The sequence below is a fragment of the Parastagonospora nodorum genome, assembly GCF_000146915.1.
Source record: "Parastagonospora nodorum SN15 chromosome Unknown scaffold_10, whole genome shotgun sequence".
NCBI lineage: Eukaryota > Fungi > Ascomycota > Dothideomycetes > Pleosporales > Phaeosphaeriaceae > Parastagonospora > Parastagonospora nodorum.
The window spans coordinates 604,360-620,956 of NW_001884558.1; the positions used below are offsets into that span (position 1 = coordinate 604,360).

The following is a 16,597-nucleotide window of genomic DNA, read 5'->3' on the forward strand; positions in this document are numbered from 1 at the left end:
CACTAATTGTCGCTGCCTGAGTCGCATGTATAGTTAGCGAGACTGCTCCGGTGGCTTGCTTGGCCGCGCCCTCTTCACCAATGAAGCAGCCTTAGGGTACTTGTGAAGCTTCCAAGACTGCTAGATTAGAGACTAAACTGGCAACCTCGAGCTTTACAGTATATATTCGAGTTGAATCGATTTTGAAGTTCTTCTGGCATCGGTGGCTGATGTGTCGAGAAGTTGGGGTTAAGCGCCTGTATCTCGCCCTCCCTGGCGCTGTTGCTGCGCCCCTCGGTGGCGCACCCAACGAGCTGGACGTCCGCAAGTCACACGACAATCTTGAAACTCTGCCGCCTCAGTGCATAAAAGGCACAGCAACTTGCAGATTCTAACATTAGGACCTTTGTACTCTCAAACAAGAAGCGATCAGCGGTCCTGCTCAACAAGATCTTGCAGATGCTTGACGGTCGCTCTTGTATTGTATCCCGGTTTCTGCTTCAACAACTTTGAGTACATTCCATATACGTGCTTTTCGAGAAATGCCCTGAATGTGTTTTGCAGCTGTAGATAAGTCAACGAGGGATCTGGTAGTAGATACATAATTGCAGCCAAGCATAAATGAGAATGTACATACCGTAGAACAGACCATGGGTCGAGAAGACTTTCAAAGCTGCAGGGAAATCTGAAATGGCGATATTTGTGATTTGCATAGCTTGCTCTTGAATGAGAGGTATGTAGCTATCGTCCTGTAGCGTTGGCTCTGCATAGAGAAGGATGTGAACAATATGGTACCAAAAGGCGGCGGCAGCGGCAGCGACGACCGGGAAGTAGACCTTACGAAAACCCTCTTCGTCCTGCTCGCCGTACGGGATACCAACAAACGTGTCTGACAAGCCGGCGCGCCAGACCTCAAGCTCCTCCAGAAAAGCCTCTCGTTTAGATTTGCTGGCAGTAGATCGCCCATGCGGGCCGTGAATCAGGTTAACGACTCTGGCCAAAATCCACACAACATGATTGCCCAGGACGTCCTCACGCGTTTCCCCTTCCATCCAAGTCACTGCCCATTCGACGGGATCCAGTACCAGCGTCGTTCCACTTGAGAAAGCGAGTGCAATCTCATGTCTGACGTATATCCAGAAGTTCGCTCGATCTGTGCCAGGACTCTGTGCAGTAATTCCTCGAGACCTGATCAGAGTTGACAAACCCAGAAAATGTCGTCGGTAGTCTTCAGACCTTTGAGCCTTATGTATTTCGTAGCTCAGTAGCAACATACTGGCTGTTAGAGCGTGCTCATGATCAGGCATGCTCAAGGCTTCAATGAGTAAACGCAGCGCCTCACCATAGTGCTTTACTGCTACCACTCTCCAAGCAGGGTTGTTGCTCGCGTTAGAAAGCGCTAGATGATTCGCCGTGAAAGCGCACACGCCATGGAACAATAAGGGTGAGTTGAGCACTAGTCGAGGCACTCGTAGCTGGTAAGAGCTCTGGAAATCGAAAAGATCCATCCATGTGGCGACTGTGCGGACATATGTCTGCAGAAGAAATGCAGTTTCAGATGTCAGAGATATCGTCCCCGTTGATGGATTAGAGACCGCCGTGGCCGGGGGCGTATACATGCTGCCTATGTTAGAAAAGCTACCTGGGCGTACACCGTCCGCAACCGGTTCCAGTTCATCCATGTGTGACTGGAAGATCTCTAATAACGATGTCTCTTCATCGACAGGCTGTGCTGGAGGTGCTGAATACGTCATCTTCCATGTTCTATCATCGGATCGCTCGCAAACAATGTCTAGACGTTCGCAGTTGCCACATATGGGCTTTTTTTCATCGCAGCGAGTGTGTCGGTCTTTACAGGTTTGACTATTTGCAAGTTAGATTGCTGAGGATTTTACCACAAGTTGCGATTAGCTATACCATCCTTTAGATAGTCAGCGATTTCCATGAATACAGAGGTGCATTCTCTTCTTTCTCCTACCTGTTCTGCTTCGTGGCGCACCTCGTCTTTTTTTCTTCGGCGGCACATCCTTTTCCATCCCGAGTAGAAGTTGCTATGCTCGAAAGGAAGGTTGCTATCTAAATGAGTGGAGGCGTGGATGGATGCGCGCTGCGATGATCCGGTCGAGCATGGATGCTTGCCTCCGACCTCCGAAGGATCGCGTGCTCACGTGCTCGCTACCCAGCAACCTTCACCCATTCGACATCAGCTAGCTAGCACCTTACCGGGCTCATAGACCTTATCTGGCTATCAGACACGAATGCAAAAGAATTATTCGATAAGATGACCACATAGAAACTCGTCTTGCACTACCCGTAGAAGCTACCCCGCTGCAACCCTTCATCATGCCGTCTCGCAGCTCTTCACGTCTGTTAGTCCAAATACTGCATACTCACACTTCGCCTCACAACACTACAAGATGAAGGCCCTAACTATCTCGCCGCCCCTTCTGAACTCCTCAAATCCATGGTGCACCTCGCTCGCCCAGCTTCAAGAACTTTATGACTGTCCACACACTGGAGCCGTCACGACGCGGACATCGCTCCTCAAGGGATTCCCGCACAACTCTTCTGTACATCAATTCGCCTTCTTCAACCCTCGATCCCTTTCGGCGTCCGAGACCAGCCAGGACAAAGGAGGCACGTCAGACCAGAGCGGCAGCTTGAATACGCTGGGGTACAGTCCAACATCGATACGAGAATATCTAGAATACATCCGAACCATTAGCGATGGACTTAAGGACCTCAATGATGGAGAGCATCGCAAACCGTTCATTATTTCAGTGACCGGATCAGAAGAGGATGTAGTAGAGTGCTACAAGCTCATAAGTGCCCACCAAAAACACGTTCAAATGGCCCTTGCCATGGAAGTCAATCTCTCCTGCCCGAATATTGTAGGGAAGCCACCACCGGCGTATTCTTCGACTTCCTTGCTGTCGTACTTGACGGCTCTCAAAGGGGAAATTGGCAAGCAATTAAAACCACTACAACAATCGCATCCACACGGGGGACATGTTCATGTACCCATAGGCATAAAGACACCGCCATATACGTATCACGATCAGTTCCAGGCGATGATCGATGCGCTGTTGGAGAGTGCTAAAGCTGAGCCGAAGCACCTTCCGTGCCCTGTGTCATTCATTACCGCGACAAACACTTTAGGATCTTCGCTACTACTCACACCTCAAGTTCCGGCTGAAGGCGATCCGGCTCAGTCAACTTTCGAGGCCACCATCAAATCTGCAAACGAAACAGGAATCGGTGGACTAGCTGGCACACCATTGCATCCTCTAGCTTTGGGCAACGTCTATACGATCAGAGGGATGCTGTTCCAACATGACACCCTGTCTGGTATCCAAATTATCGGGGTTGGCGGAGTCGAGGACGTACACGGCTTCGATCGAATGCGAGCAGTCGGCGCGGCAGCCGTAGGCGTAGGAACAGCATTGGGCAGAAAAGGCGTCGACATCTTCGCCGAAATAGCAAAAGGGCCAGAGAGCAAGTCGTAGAATAGCACAAATATGTCCCAAATACCTTTGAAACTGTAGATTCCACCGGAATAAACGACCTCGCATCTATTCGATCTTCACAACGATTACAATTCGTTCGTATCATCACTCAACCAAAATTTCCTCTTAGACACTACTTCCCCATCCTCATCCTCATCAAGCAACCCCACCATCTGTCTCAAGACCAGCCGACACTGCGTTTCCAAATCTCTCATCTTAGCTCCTATAACAGTGTTGTTATACACGCCCCTCCCAACCCGTTCCCACGTCTTCGCCCACAAGCGCATATCCAGCGCCCAGTAGATTTGAAACTGATCATATTGATTCTGGGAGAGACTCATGGCACGCCATGATGCCGGCGAGTTCGCATTGTAGTGCGGAAAGATCTTACTCCCCAACTGCTTCATGCCGCGAAAACGCATACTGGGTGGTGCAAACGACGTCACCCAGGCGCTCCTGGTGCGCACAAAGTTGTGGTTGAGGAGGTGCATACGATTTCCAAGGTCGTTGACTATGGGATGCAGGCGGCTGCGCACATCTGGATCGGCGCATGTATATGCTTTCAGCGTCATATTGTAAAGCCCTTCGTTGTACTCGGTCGTGGTGGTGATGGGGACGGGGCGGATCACGGCGATTATGGCTATGCCGATTAGGGCTACAGGGAGGATGGGGGACAGTAGGGGGCGGAGAAAAAGGCGCTCTTGAAATTTCTTGGTGTCGATTATTGCGCGCCATAGTGGTGAGACGGCGCGGTAGCGGACAAGGTCAAGTATGTCCAGCGATGAGCTTTGGAGGATGTATAGGTGCAGCTCGAGGGGCAGATCTTGTAAACTTGACATCGGGACAGAACGGCAAGTCGAAATTATGGAATCGAGCACCGTCAGTGATTCCACGAGTTGCAAAGGGCTATGCGTATCAATACCTACATTAAATGGAATTGAAGTTGGGCCACTATATCTGGGTACCACGGTTCTAGTTTAATGCCCACCACATTTGAAGGTGCATAGCGACGTTTTTCATATTAACTTTTGGTAATGAACTACACACTAGAAGAATAGTAGCCATAGCCACTGTCTTCTGTTGCAACTTGCAGCCCGTAGCCAGCAATGAAACGCCATGGTTGTGAGGAGCTTTGAAACACCAACACTGAAAACAATGATGGATAACCAAGGACTGACTAATCCCTCAGATTCATCAACTCGCTCTACTTTTCACGTACCTTTTTTAAGCCGATGGGAGACCAAAAAACCTTGCATGCGATGTTGTCCTATGTCAGGTATTGAGTTTTATCAAGGAGGCAATAGTATCGGAAGGGCCCTCAATGTCAGCCGGCTTTGCCTCCTGCGACGAAGGGACAGACCAAGAGAGAGTTTCTAATCCTCTTCGATCTCACCTTCCTCGCTACCGGATCGCACGGCACGGTCTTCTTCTTTGGGTGGCTCTGGGACCGGCGTCTTCGACTTGCGATCGTGGCGAGGAGAGTAGCGAGCGCGCTACAAAGTCAGCATTTCACATTGCAAGAAATTAACGTTATGTACGTACCTTGCTGTCGCGCTTGCTTGCGCTCTCATCACTCTCCCGGCGGCGCCTAGCCGAAGCAGTACGACCAGCCCCGTCACCGTAGTCTAACAAGCTAACACTTGACTCACGCGGGTCAGCTCTGCTCACGTAGGATCGCTCGCGCTCAGCTTCGCGTTCACGGCGCTCAGAGACGTAGTGGTCACCAGCGGGGCTGCGCCGAGGACGGCCCTCGTATCTGTCGTCCTCGCGACGCTCACGACGGCGGGGGGGAGACAAGCCAGTACCATCACTGATCCTGTGACGGGCCACTCTGTCCTGCGTAGCTCGACGGCGCTCAGCTGCATAGGGGTCATGTTCTGGTGAGCGAGTTCGTGTACGATGACGGTGAGAATCAGAATGACCGTTGCGATACTCACGATCTCGCTCGCGCCTATCCCTGTCCCGCTCGCGATCACGGTCGTCGCGTCTGCTCCGATCGCGTCGGTCGCTCTCCTTGTCCTTGAGGCGACGCATGTATTTGTCGAAGACGGATTCGCGGAGAGTATCTGATTTCAGTGCCCGGTACTCGTCTGTCTTCTCAACGCGGGGACGTACCACTTCCCAAGTATCTGTCACAGACACTGGCGGGTCCAAGCGCTTGATGATGGAGCGCAGCGCATCCATGGTGTGGCGCTCGTTGTGCTCTTCGTCACGGCGGTCGTCCTCCTCCCGCTTCTTGACCTTGGCTATAACGTAGTTGAATATACTGTGCATCGACTGCTCGTCAATGTTAGCGGTGCGAGGATCTATTCGCATGACCTTTAGGAACTCATCGACCGGGGTGGCTGTGGTGACTTCGAAGCGTTGTTGCTGTCCGATGTTAGCGATTGTTTCTAACGGTCTAAGTTCAAGCCAGCTTACCTCGAGCACATCCAAGGCATAACGGCGCAGAGTGCGAAATTTGCCTTCCTCCTCCTCCAGGGCGTCCCAGAACAAGTCCAGCGGCGAGGAACCACCCTGACCAAGCATAGCTAGATAGCGTCCATCGTCCTTGATCTTCTCGTGAATGTCCTTCCACTTGGTGCCAGCTTTGAGCGCACCACTGTCACGGAGCTCATTCAAGAGACCAATGAAAGCGTCCCTGTTCTTGCGCTCAACGCGATGCTTCTTGACCCGATCAGCCTGTACTCGGTCGTTGTGCTCGCGCTGAAGCTGTCTGACGTGCTTCTCGAACTGGGTCAACACGTCCATGCGGCTTAAAGCCTTGAACTTCTCGCTTTTAAAGTCGTCGCTACTCTCGAGCTTCTCTTCGGCGGTGTGCCAGCGCGTAAAGGGTTCGAGATCGAGGCTTTGGAGAAGTCCGAGGACTTCGTCGAGAGCGGATCGCCTGTTCTCTGCCTCCTGCTCCTCATTTGCCTTCTTGAGAGAAATGATGTATTCATCGAGAAGCGCGCGCCGCTCGCTGTCATCTTTGGCCGAGCGGAAGATGGTCTCGTCCTCGATGAACGGGAGCGCGGTCCTCCAGCGGGTGTAGTGCTTGATCTCGGGATGCGAGCGCAACATAGCGGTGAAGTCGGAGCGGAGCTTGGCCTGGCGCTCCTGTTCTTTCTGCTTCTCCTGGGCGCGCATGTCTTCGCAGTACTTCCTGAATGCCTCTTCGCGCTTCTCTGGCTCAGGGATGGCGCGCCAGTTGGGGTCTTTGATACCGGCGCGGACTGCCTGCTGCCAGGTCCAGTCGGGCTGCACCTTCATTTGCTTCAGCACCTTCATGAAGGCACCTTCGGCATCCTGTGGCGTTGAGAACTGGAGTTCATTGCCGGTTGTAAAGGAGATGTTCGGTCTCTCCCCGCCAAAGTCGCGCTCCCTATCTCGGCCCCGGTCCTGATGAGGCTCGCGCTCGCGCCTCTCCATCTGGTAGTCATCGCGTCGGGTGTCGAATGCGGGAGGGCCTGCAGCCCAGCCGGATGGACCGGCAGGAGGTGGGCGCTGGGGCTGTTGGGCTTGCTTCTGGTCGACGATTGCCTGAACATCCGCAGGAATGTTCCACGTCGTCTCGCGAGTGTCCTTGTGGTAGTAGTACTTCTTGTCGCCCGATGTCTGAACCGCCCATCCAGTGCTGGCAAGCGCGCGCTATTACATGTTAGTGCCAATTGCAGTGCGTATAGAAATTGATGCAGGTACCTCAAAGTCGTCGTACAAGTCTTCAGGCTTCGTCCAAGTCGTCGTGTTCAAAAGAGTGTTGTGGTAGTAAGTCTTGCCCTCTTCGTTGGTCACTTCTCTCCATGGCGTAGCGGGCGCTCCCATTGGAGGCGCAAACCCGTTCATTGTGTTGGAGTCGTGGAATGTGGTTGGGTCGTTGAGGAGACTTTCGCGTCGCCAACGCGATCTTCAAAGTAAAAGTTGATGACTGGACGCACGGACACTAAGCTAGCGGCGCATGGACACCTTCGACCACTTGAGGCATTCGTCACACGTGAACATGCTTCACTTCCACACGAGAGGGAGCAAGCAACCATGAGCACAAGTCCTGGAGAGCTGCAGTCTCGAACCAGTGCTGAATTTGTCGAGAGCTCGGTGCTAGAGTCAATTGTACCCAGTCGTCCTAATATCGATATCGAGGAGGAACTGCGATCCTGGGACGGAGCGATTGAGGACGAAACTGGATCCATACTGCCTTTCCTCTCACAGAGAACTGTATTACTACTGGGTACGACTTGCCTGAATCTTTGCTCTGACAAGTAATCTTACTCATGCACAGGCTAGATGAGCTGCTTCCCGTTTACATTGTTTTCCGCACACCAATTCTGGACGATGACACCCTCCAGTCCTATCTTGCCAGGCTGGTGCTGAACATAGAGGGCTTTGTTTTCAGCACCGCGCCGCCACCAGAAGGGGAGCAGAAAGCCGGCCCTACGAAAGAGCTCATCTTTGCCTACACTATCAAGGACACAGACAAGCCCACAATTGCACGCCATGGCCAAGGTGAAAACGCTCACACATACATTGTCTGGAAAGTTGGAGCTTTCATAAATCGGCCACAGGGCCGCTTTCATAAGCCGGCTGTCTATTTTCAACCAGCTGCATCTTTCAAGCCGGCTTCATCGCCGAAGAAGAATGATCCCCAAGATGAATACCTCCCCAGTCATGTCCCAACGGCACTCAATTTACTGCAGGCTTTTGAAAGCGATCCCGCTCTTGATGGTGTCCATCCTCGCCTATCGGCTATGCGGATCAACAAGATAGCACCTAACTCTGCATCGGTCGTGAAGGAAATGGTGCGGCCAATTAGGAACGGGCAGCGACCGCTGTTCCGAGTACTTCCAGCGTTGATCTGGAGAATACGATATACAAGGGTACATACAAGCCTGAGCGATCTGTCAATGATCGCTTCGTTGGATCTTGAAGTGGCGTCATATGCAACCTACGACGTGCGCATCAAGAAGGTCGACTTGAGTTTACATGGAGGTGAAGTCACACCCTTTGTCAACATGCAGCAAACCGAGACAGTCAACAAGCCTGGTGATCAGCTCACTTATGTATACAAAATCAAGCCCGACATAACACCAGACGGGAGCCCCGCACTCGGAAGCAAAGGCCACTACTTGACCATGCATGTCTCTGGTGAAGTCATCATGTCCGAGAACTGCCATCCAAAGATAGAAATAGACTGGAGGACGCATGTAGACTTTGCGCCGGGATCCGAGCAAACAGCCAAGATGATCAAAGCCGCACATCGCCTTAGCACTCCATCTATGCAAGCCGCCAGAACACCGAATCCAGATGCGCTACCTGCACATGACACCCAAGCCCAGGGAGCGGAAGAAGAAGCCAAGAACGCTATCAACATCACACTCACCATTTCCGGCCCACCCAAAGTTACAGTCGGCAACATCTTCACATGGAACGTCTTCATCGTCAACCGAAGCGACAAGGTCCGCAAACTCGCCGTCTTGGTGATTCCAAAACGCAAACGTGACTTCGATCAACATGTTTCACACCTTTCGACGTCCTCAGTCAGCGGTGTCAAAGTAGACAAGAAAGACCTCTTGGGGAACGCGGTGGTGGACGAGAATATCGTGTATGCCAAACAGAAGAGTGCGAGGACCGAAACTGCGGAACTAGTTTGCTTGACCACTGATATCAGACTGGGGCAGTTGGCGCCAGGCTCGTGCTATACAGCCGACTTGAAGTTCTTGCCGCTGTCTGTGGGTGTGCTGGGGGTAGAGAGTGTGAGGGTGATCGATCTGGCGACGAACGAGACTGCGGATGTGCGGGAGCTGCCTGGTATCGTTGCGGTAGAGAAGGAAGAAGTGGAGTAAGATAACCTCATTCGAATGGGTGAGAAATTATGTAAAATGTTGGGAGGGCTTCATGCTGGCAGAGAATCTTTACCAATGATGCCGCCACTCCTTGCCTCTTTTAATCTCCCACACCTCCTTCGACTGCGCTTGCCTCGCTATGACGCCCTCACTCCCGTCTCCCTTCAACTCTGTTCCCCATCCTCGAATACCTGCCCTTTCCTCTTCAGTGAGCTTCATGCCAAACCACTCCTCTAGCGATCGCACCCTCTCCTCCTCCGTCCTACAATCCTCCCTAATCGCCGTCTTCCCTCCAAGATTCTCCTTGACCACCCCATTCACCAACATCCTCTTCCCATAGATTTCCTGATCCCCACTCCCATCTCCCTTCTCCCGTCTCAAAAACTTGACAATAATGCACGTAAACGTTTGGAATGACTCGGGATGCGATCCAGTATACCAGTTCAAATTGAAGAAATCCGCCTCCATAGCCTCCGTCTCGCCAAAAGCATAGAACGAGTTCCACTCTTGCTCCACGCCGTTGCGGTACTGGTAGATCCAAAGCTTCGTCTCCGCGGTACGGTGCAATTGCGTCGGTATCCAATCGCGCCAGAGCCTGACTTCTTGGTTACCGAGGTTCGTGGAGATGTGGTTGTGCACGAGTTGGATCGGGGCGGTGGGTCCGTCGCCGCCGAAGCCAACGTCCAAGGCCCATTTGGATCCGTCTGTCAGTGTGACGACGTTGACGAGGTGGACCCAGCCGCTGTAGTTACCCTGGGGGATGCCGTCGACTCGATATCGGATTCGTACTGGAGAGAGGTAGGCTGGGAAGCCGAGGCCTCGCAGGATATGGTTAAGGAAGATGGAGACTTGGAAACAGTAGCCGCCTCGGCCTCGGTTGTTGGTGACGATGCTGGTGTATGTGTCGTTGGGGTTGATGTTGTTGGTGTGAGTGGGGTTGTAATGAAGCCAGAGGTTTTCGTAAGGGACTGTTGAGATCGCGTGTATGTGCAATTGTGTAAGGAAGTGGATATCTTTGGATGCATCACCGGTGTACCGTTGCTGCTGAAGAGACGGTGGTAGACCAATGTAGTTGAGGAATGCTGAGATCTGGTCTTCACTGAAGACCGAAGGTTGAGCCATGACTGGCAATTCAACAGACCTGGCACCGGACTGTATGAAGTGCAGTTTGAAGTATGGCCTACCTTTATACTTGAAGTAGTCTACGATAGGGCGTGACTCAAATGGAAAAATTAGCTCGCCGATATGCTCAAAGGCTCCTTGTAGTTACAACACTAGTACGTCCTTCATTGTGTCGGGGTAATATAACATGTCTATTACAATGTCATAATCACTTCAGGCGATATATACAATGCAAATACGTGTCACCATGATGTCCATGGTGAACGAGTTTGGAAGTGGGGTGCTCCAAAGTCACATGAACGCGCGAGCATGCACGGACCACAAACTTAGCGTCATCGCGAACGCCATACGGGCTCGACACACTTCATTTCTGTTTGATCCTCGCTTTCGATTGACCCGTCTGCCGACTCGATAGCATGCCGTTGCTTAGAACTTAGACACACCATCAGATCGCCTTGCGCGATTCGAACTTGCCACAATGAATTCCATCGACGCCTCGGACCGCCATGTGCATATCGAGACAGCTCCACCACCATCACTACTAGCTGTTGTCCTCGACACGAACCCACATGCCTGGGCACATCTCTCGTCTTCCATTTCGCTCTCGGCCGCCCTCGCAAATATCCTGGTCTTCATCAACGCGCACCTGGCTTCTGGAAACGCGAACGAAGTATGCGTTATTGCCTCTCACTCGCACAAGGCTACCTTTTTATATCCGACACCGAATCCTCCCGAGCCACAGTCACGAAATGGCACCAACGGCGATGTCGAGATGAATGGAGCAGAGGATAACAAGCCTTATATCGCGGAAAACCCCAACAAGTACCGGGCTTTTGCACTGGTCGAGAGTGCCATCCTCAAGAACTTTGCGAAGCTGTTGGAAGAGACGAATGAAAGCCATCTTGCAGCAACGCCCACAACGCTCATAGGCGGCGCCATATCTATGGCACTGTCCTATATCAACAAGTCTACCATTCTTCACGCACCAACTGGAGCTTCAGCCGAGATCACCTCTGTTGCGGCGATGGCTGATACAGACAACAGCACGCACCTCGACCGTATAGCGCTCACCTCTCGTATCCTCATCGTTTCCGTGTCGGGCGACCTGGCTAACCAATACATCCCTGTAATGAACTCCATCTTCGCAGCACAAAGAAAGAAGATACCGATAGACATATTAAAGCTGGCTGGAGATACAGTTCTGCTGCAGCAGGCCAGCGATGCTACTGGCGGGGTCTACATGAAGCCTGAGAGGCCTGAGGGGCTATTACAATACTTGATGATGGCATACCTGCCCGATGCCACAGCGCGCAAGAGCTTGATCATTCCGAGTGCGGGAGGAGTGGACTTCCGAGCGGCCTGTTTCTGCCATAGAAACGTAGTCGATATTGGTTACGTATGCAGCGTGTGCTTGAGCAGTATGTTTTTCTTGGTTTTGCAGACACTGGTCGGAGCTAACGTATCACAGTATTCTGCACCTCTGTCCTACCAGACAACCTTTGTCTGACTTGTGGATCATATTTGTCACTACGAAGCGCTCTGATCAATCCACCGGCTCTCATACCGCGGAAGAAGAAAAAGAAGAAGAAAGCGGGAACAGAGTCCGCCACTCCGGGGGCAAGCACACCGGCGGGGTCAGGTACACCCATGCATCCTTGAGACAATCTCCAGGGATCCAGAAAGCGGCAACAACTTGGATCTACACGAGATCAGACAAGATGCCAGCCGTCATGCTCGCATGGCGCGAGTCTCGCACCCTGACCATGTTCGATCCAATCCGCGGCTTCGGAGTTGCACCTCCAACCCTGCCTGAAGTCTACGCGGACTAGACCAGACAGTGTGGAGGTTCATGATTGATCGAGGCATGCTTGAGACGTTATCTCATTGCATTACCAGGTAGGGCAAGAAGTGGGAACAGATGAGCAGTAATGAATGCCCGAGATCACGCTTATGTGTGCAGTAATGTAACTGCGTCCACAAGGTTAAATGGAAACGACGTTCTTCGCAAGCTGTGGTTGACCACAGCACTCGATTTCAACGTCGACATGCATGGTAGCGCTACTTCGTAGTACAACTTCAAAGCAACAGCTGCAAACGTTTCGTTTTGGGACACACTACGCTCTTCCTGTCTTCTCGTGCATAAGTGTCTTGCTTTTTTCGAATCACACAAGAGCGTGGCTGGATGCTGTCGGCCGCCACGAGGCTTTGTTCCACCAAAAGTGCACTAAAAACAGCCTTGCGTACCGCAAAACCCACCTTTCCGATACACTAACACTGGCGTATCACAGTCGCCAAAGCCATTCAGCTCATTCTGGCTTTTGGCCGATTGACAGCTTCACCGTTCAGCAGTTCCCAGCCACCAGCCACCTAGTCATTCGTTTCGCGCTTGCAGAACTGCATCCTTGAAGGATTTTGTGTTGCCATTTGAAGCAAACTGTTGCATCGTCCATAGGAAATGTTATACGTACACATATCCAAGTGCATATGTCGGTCACGACATTCAATCCGGGCACTGACTTCCCCTCGAAAAGTCTCTCCAGGTGCGGGTGACGTTCTAGGCATCAAAAGCAACTTCCGGGGTCTAGGGAGAGGGACCAACCGCACGGTCTAATGCGTTCGAGAAGAGAAACGCATGATCTACATCCTTGAGGTACGCGCAGCAGAAACAACCGTCTCCAGGGGCTTGTATGTTTGCTGGGGGGAGATGCATGAGAGTTGATGGGCGAGGAGGCCATCTTCGTGGGATGAGGCACAGTCGAATTCGCGTGGGGTTCGAAACATTTAGAACATCGTTGCTGATAAGACACAGTCGCCGGCGGCAGCACCCAAGAGATAATCTTGAACTCAAAACGTCCAAGAGATCAGAAGAGAGTTTCTTGGTCGCTGGTCGCCTTTTCACTTGGAGGACGAGCGTCTTGAAGGAATTATTGCTTTCGATGCATAGATACGGTGGTTTCCTTTCCCTCGGATTCCCATTTCGGCCCTTTCCTCATTCGGGTCGTAGGATTAACTTTGCCGGGATGGCACACGCGTTGGTGAGCCCGTGTGGCCTATCAGCGGGAGTGACCTTATCTCTGGGCTGGGGCCAGGGACGTTAGTGTTTACTGCGTTTAAAGCTGCTGATAGATGGAGACCAGCTGCTGGGGTCGCTGAGGGGGCATGCGATGCGCGCGTCTCCTGAATGCTCTACTGGGGTGGTGGTATGTTGCGCGATTCACCACCTTACAGATTGTATCCACAGAAGATTTGATGCTATCTTGATCTACAGCGATCATGAGTAGAGAGAGGGCAGACTAGGAAAATTAACCATCCCGCGAGTGTGGTTCAGACAGCCGCAACAGGCTCGCCAAGGGCTACGGACGCCGCGTCCCTGCGTGGCACTTGCGACCGTGGCGCAACATTGGCTGGCTACTTTGCCCCCATCAACCTATCTGACACCCCACAGGGTGGCTTTTATTTCTCGCTCGCCTGATCCCGGAGACGTTCGAGCTTGAGCGCATCTCAGTCCGAGCGTCCTTGTCTCTGCGAAGGGACGGACGGGTAGGCTGCGTTGCGGCAGCTCCATATAGCCACCACGGACCCCTCGAAACGTTGCGCTGCGTTGGAGTCGTTGTCTTCTTTCTTGTGGTTATCATACCAACCCAGCGTCTTCTTCATTGTATTATCGATTTTATTGGTGTATGCGCGTGGCTGCGTGAACCCGTGGACGTCTCGAGCTATATTCCTTTGCCTGCTGTCGCGGCAAATCGCCAAGGACACTGCACCTCTAGATCCCTGGAAGTGTAGCGATCGACCAGCCTTCTTGTGTCGTTTCTCATCTGCTGAGCTCCGTCCTCTCGTTCATCAACAATCTGATCCAATCTTCGGCGTACTCGCGGATTATTCTACCTGCGCAGCCCGTTGAAATAAGTGTGCGCAGCCGGTAGCAGCCGCTGAACCTAATTGTCGACGGTACCACGTGGGATAGGACGAAACCGCCATCATGGAGCCCTCATCGAACGGAGCGGATCCTACGCTCCCGCTTCAAGCGTACAATGGCACAGGTGCGGCCGGAGGCGACTCAAGAGTCGACAATCTTAATGTCTACTACAACGTGAGTTTGCCATGTTCAGGTACTGGCAGAACGTGGGGCTAATTCGATCCTAGCCCGGTGACATCGCTTGGATGATCACAGCAACAGCTCTCGTGCTTCTCATGATTCCAGGTGTGGGGTCAGTTGAAATGAAACAAACACAGTTGATGCAGTATACTCATTATTATATAGGTTCTTCTACTCTGGACTTGCACGAAGAAAGTCCGCGCTATCGCTACTATGGCTTTCTGTCATGTCGACGGCAGTCGTCTCCTTCCAATGGTTCTTCTGGGGCTACTCACTAGCATTCTCACACAAGGCTGGAAAGTATATCGGTGCGCTTGATAACTTCGGATACATGAATGTGCTTGGCGCTCCTTCAATTGGCAGCCCACGTATTCCCGACCTGATGTTTGCCGTCTACCAGGGCATGTTTGCAGCCATCACGTACGACTTGACAATTCTGCATTGTTGGTATCTTGTACTAATGTAACAACAGAGTCGCGCTCGCCGTTGGTGCAGTCGCAGAACGCGGTAGGATGCTCCCCTGCATCATCTACATGTTCGTCTGGACCACCATCATCTACGACCCCATCGCCTGCTGGACCTGGAACTCCTCTGGCTGGGTATACCGCATGGGCGGTCTCGACTTCGCCGGCGGCACCCCCGTGCATATTGCCTCCGGATGCGCCGCGCTCGCATACTCATACATGCTCGGGAAGCGCAGCGGCCACGGAACCCAGGAACTCAACTATCGCCCCCACAACGTGACGCACATCGTCATTGGCACGGTCTTTCTCTGGGTCGGCTGGTTTGGCTTCAACGCTGGCTCCGCACTGTCTGCCAACCTCCGGGCCGTCATGGCTGCCGTGTGCACCAATCTTGCCGCATGTGTTGGCGGCATCACCTGGTGTCTCGTCGACTACCGCCTCGAGCGCAAATGGTCAACAGTCGGCTTCTGCTCCGGCGTCATCGCCGGCCTAGTCGCCATCACGCCTGGCTCTGGCTACGTACCCGCATGGGCAGCCGTCATCTTCGGTGTCTGTGGCGGCATCGCGTGCAACTACGCCACCAAGCTCAAGTACTTCCTCCGCTGCGACGACGCGCTGGATATTTTCGCAGTGCACGGTGTCGGCGGCTTCGTAGGCAACATCCTCACCGCCTTCTTCGCGGCGGATTACATTGCGCATTTGGACGGATACACGGTCATTCCTGGTGGCTGGCTCAACCACAACTGGATCCAGCTCGGGTACCAACTCGCCGACTCCTTCACCGGCGGCGCTTACTCTTTCGTCGGAACGTGCATAATCCTCGGCGCATTGGATTTCATCGGCAAGTTCGTGCCTGTGTTTAGGCTGCGCGCAAGCGAGGAGGAAGAGGCGCTGGGTATTGACGATGTGGAGATTGGAGAGTTTGCTGTAAGTCCTTTGCCTGCCCTTCCCCCGGGTTTACATTACATGATGAAGAAAGTGCGAGCTGACATGATAATAGTACGATTACGTCGAGCTCACGCGCGAAGTCAAAATCCCAGACGACGACGAAGACGTCGATGAAGGCATGTCGACGCACTCCCTGCACGACCATCCGGCGTCCATGGGCACGCATCATGAGAAGAATCAGGAGTCGATTGACTCGGCGAATCAGCTTGCTGAGTGGGCGCATCGCGCGTAGATGGTTGCTCACATGCTCGTCTTTTCTGCTTTTTTGCAACATCACCTGCTCGATACCACTTTGTTTGTTAAATAAATTTTCCCTATTGTATTTCTGGAAGCTGTTTCAGTCAGCTCAATGTTAATGTGGTGTTGATGATTCTGTAGGATGAGGACGAGGACGAGAGATGTTGATGGATTACTTGTATAGGTGTGGTATACAAAATTTCAACTTGATCTGTATGATAAGAGAATGGATACAGATGTTCATATTCCAGACTTCAAAGTCAAATCCCGTTGCATGTGAATCGTACATGTATTGCGTCGTATACATGCTGTATAATCCAATCCGGTGGTGATGATCACCTGCTCTAGGTTATATAGATCTAATCCTTGCCTAAAACCAGCCTACAGAAAACATTGCATCCATATCTCGAGATAACGTTGCCT

General features: G+C 52.3%; 9 protein-coding genes across 9 annotated transcripts; 4 read left to right on the plus strand and 5 right to left on the minus strand.

Annotated features, from left to right (window-relative positions):
- Positions 1 to 408: 408 nt before the first annotated feature.
- Positions 409 to 1,598, minus strand: SNOG_06954 (hypothetical protein; the record flags this gene model as incomplete). Its single annotated transcript, XM_001797259.1, has 2 exons — positions 409 to 566; positions 617 to 1,598. 2 exons carry the CDS (start codon positions 1,596 to 1,598, stop codon positions 409 to 411), a joined length of 1,140 nt encoding a protein of 379 aa, XP_001797311.1.
- A 724-nt stretch (positions 1,599 to 2,322) lies between these two features.
- SNOG_06955 (hypothetical protein) lies at positions 2,323 to 3,485 on the plus strand (the record flags this gene model as incomplete). Its single annotated transcript, XM_001797260.1, has 2 exons — positions 2,323 to 2,327; positions 2,354 to 3,485. The coding sequence occupies 2 exons, from the start codon at positions 2,323 to 2,325 to the stop codon at positions 3,483 to 3,485; spliced, it is 1,137 nt and encodes a 378-aa protein (XP_001797312.1).
- An 86-nt stretch (positions 3,486 to 3,571) lies between these two features.
- On the minus strand, positions 3,572 to 4,324 carry SNOG_06956 (hypothetical protein; the record flags this gene model as incomplete). The annotated part of the gene is made up of 1 exon (XM_001797261.1): positions 3,572 to 4,324. The coding sequence occupies one exon, from the start codon at positions 4,322 to 4,324 to the stop codon at positions 3,572 to 3,574; it is 753 nt and encodes a 250-aa protein (XP_001797313.1).
- A 534-nt stretch (positions 4,325 to 4,858) lies between these two features.
- Positions 4,859 to 7,310, minus strand: SNOG_06957 (hypothetical protein; the record flags this gene model as incomplete). The annotated part of the gene is made up of 5 exons (XM_001797262.1): positions 4,859 to 4,978; positions 5,028 to 5,344; positions 5,423 to 5,855; positions 5,907 to 7,115; positions 7,167 to 7,310. The coding sequence occupies 5 exons, from the start codon at positions 7,308 to 7,310 to the stop codon at positions 4,859 to 4,861; spliced, it is 2,223 nt and encodes a 740-aa protein (XP_001797314.1).
- Positions 7,311 to 7,735: 425 nt separating this feature from the next.
- On the plus strand, positions 7,736 to 9,304 carry SNOG_06958 (hypothetical protein; the record flags this gene model as incomplete). Its single annotated transcript, XM_001797263.1, has 1 exon — positions 7,736 to 9,304. One exon carries the CDS (start codon positions 7,736 to 7,738, stop codon positions 9,302 to 9,304), a length of 1,569 nt encoding a protein of 522 aa, XP_001797315.1.
- A 69-nt stretch (positions 9,305 to 9,373) lies between these two features.
- On the minus strand, positions 9,374 to 10,684 carry SNOG_06959 (hypothetical protein; the record flags this gene model as incomplete). The annotated part of the gene is made up of 2 exons (XM_001797264.1): positions 9,374 to 10,506; positions 10,666 to 10,684. The coding sequence occupies 2 exons, from the start codon at positions 10,682 to 10,684 to the stop codon at positions 9,374 to 9,376; spliced, it is 1,152 nt and encodes a 383-aa protein (XP_001797316.1).
- A 220-nt stretch (positions 10,685 to 10,904) lies between these two features.
- SNOG_06960 (hypothetical protein) lies at positions 10,905 to 12,255 on the plus strand (the record flags this gene model as incomplete). Its single annotated transcript, XM_001797265.1, has 3 exons — positions 10,905 to 11,096; positions 11,169 to 11,757; positions 12,098 to 12,255. The coding sequence occupies 3 exons, from the start codon at positions 10,905 to 10,907 to the stop codon at positions 12,253 to 12,255; spliced, it is 939 nt and encodes a 312-aa protein (XP_001797317.1).
- A 1,672-nt stretch (positions 12,256 to 13,927) lies between these two features.
- On the minus strand, positions 13,928 to 14,407 carry SNOG_06961 (hypothetical protein; the record flags this gene model as incomplete). The annotated part of the gene is made up of 2 exons (XM_001797266.1): positions 13,928 to 14,074; positions 14,315 to 14,407. The coding sequence occupies 2 exons, from the start codon at positions 14,405 to 14,407 to the stop codon at positions 13,928 to 13,930; spliced, it is 240 nt and encodes a 79-aa protein (XP_001797318.1).
- Position 14,408: 1 nt separating this feature from the next.
- Positions 14,409 to 16,423, plus strand: SNOG_06962 (hypothetical protein; the record flags this gene model as incomplete). The annotated part of the gene is made up of 5 exons (XM_001797267.1): positions 14,409 to 14,519; positions 14,573 to 14,630; positions 14,765 to 14,945; positions 14,998 to 15,916; positions 15,990 to 16,423. 5 exons carry the CDS (start codon positions 14,409 to 14,411, stop codon positions 16,167 to 16,169), a joined length of 1,449 nt encoding a protein of 482 aa, XP_001797319.1. The 3' UTR covers positions 16,170 to 16,423.
- Between the last annotated feature and the right edge of the window lie 174 nt (positions 16,424 to 16,597).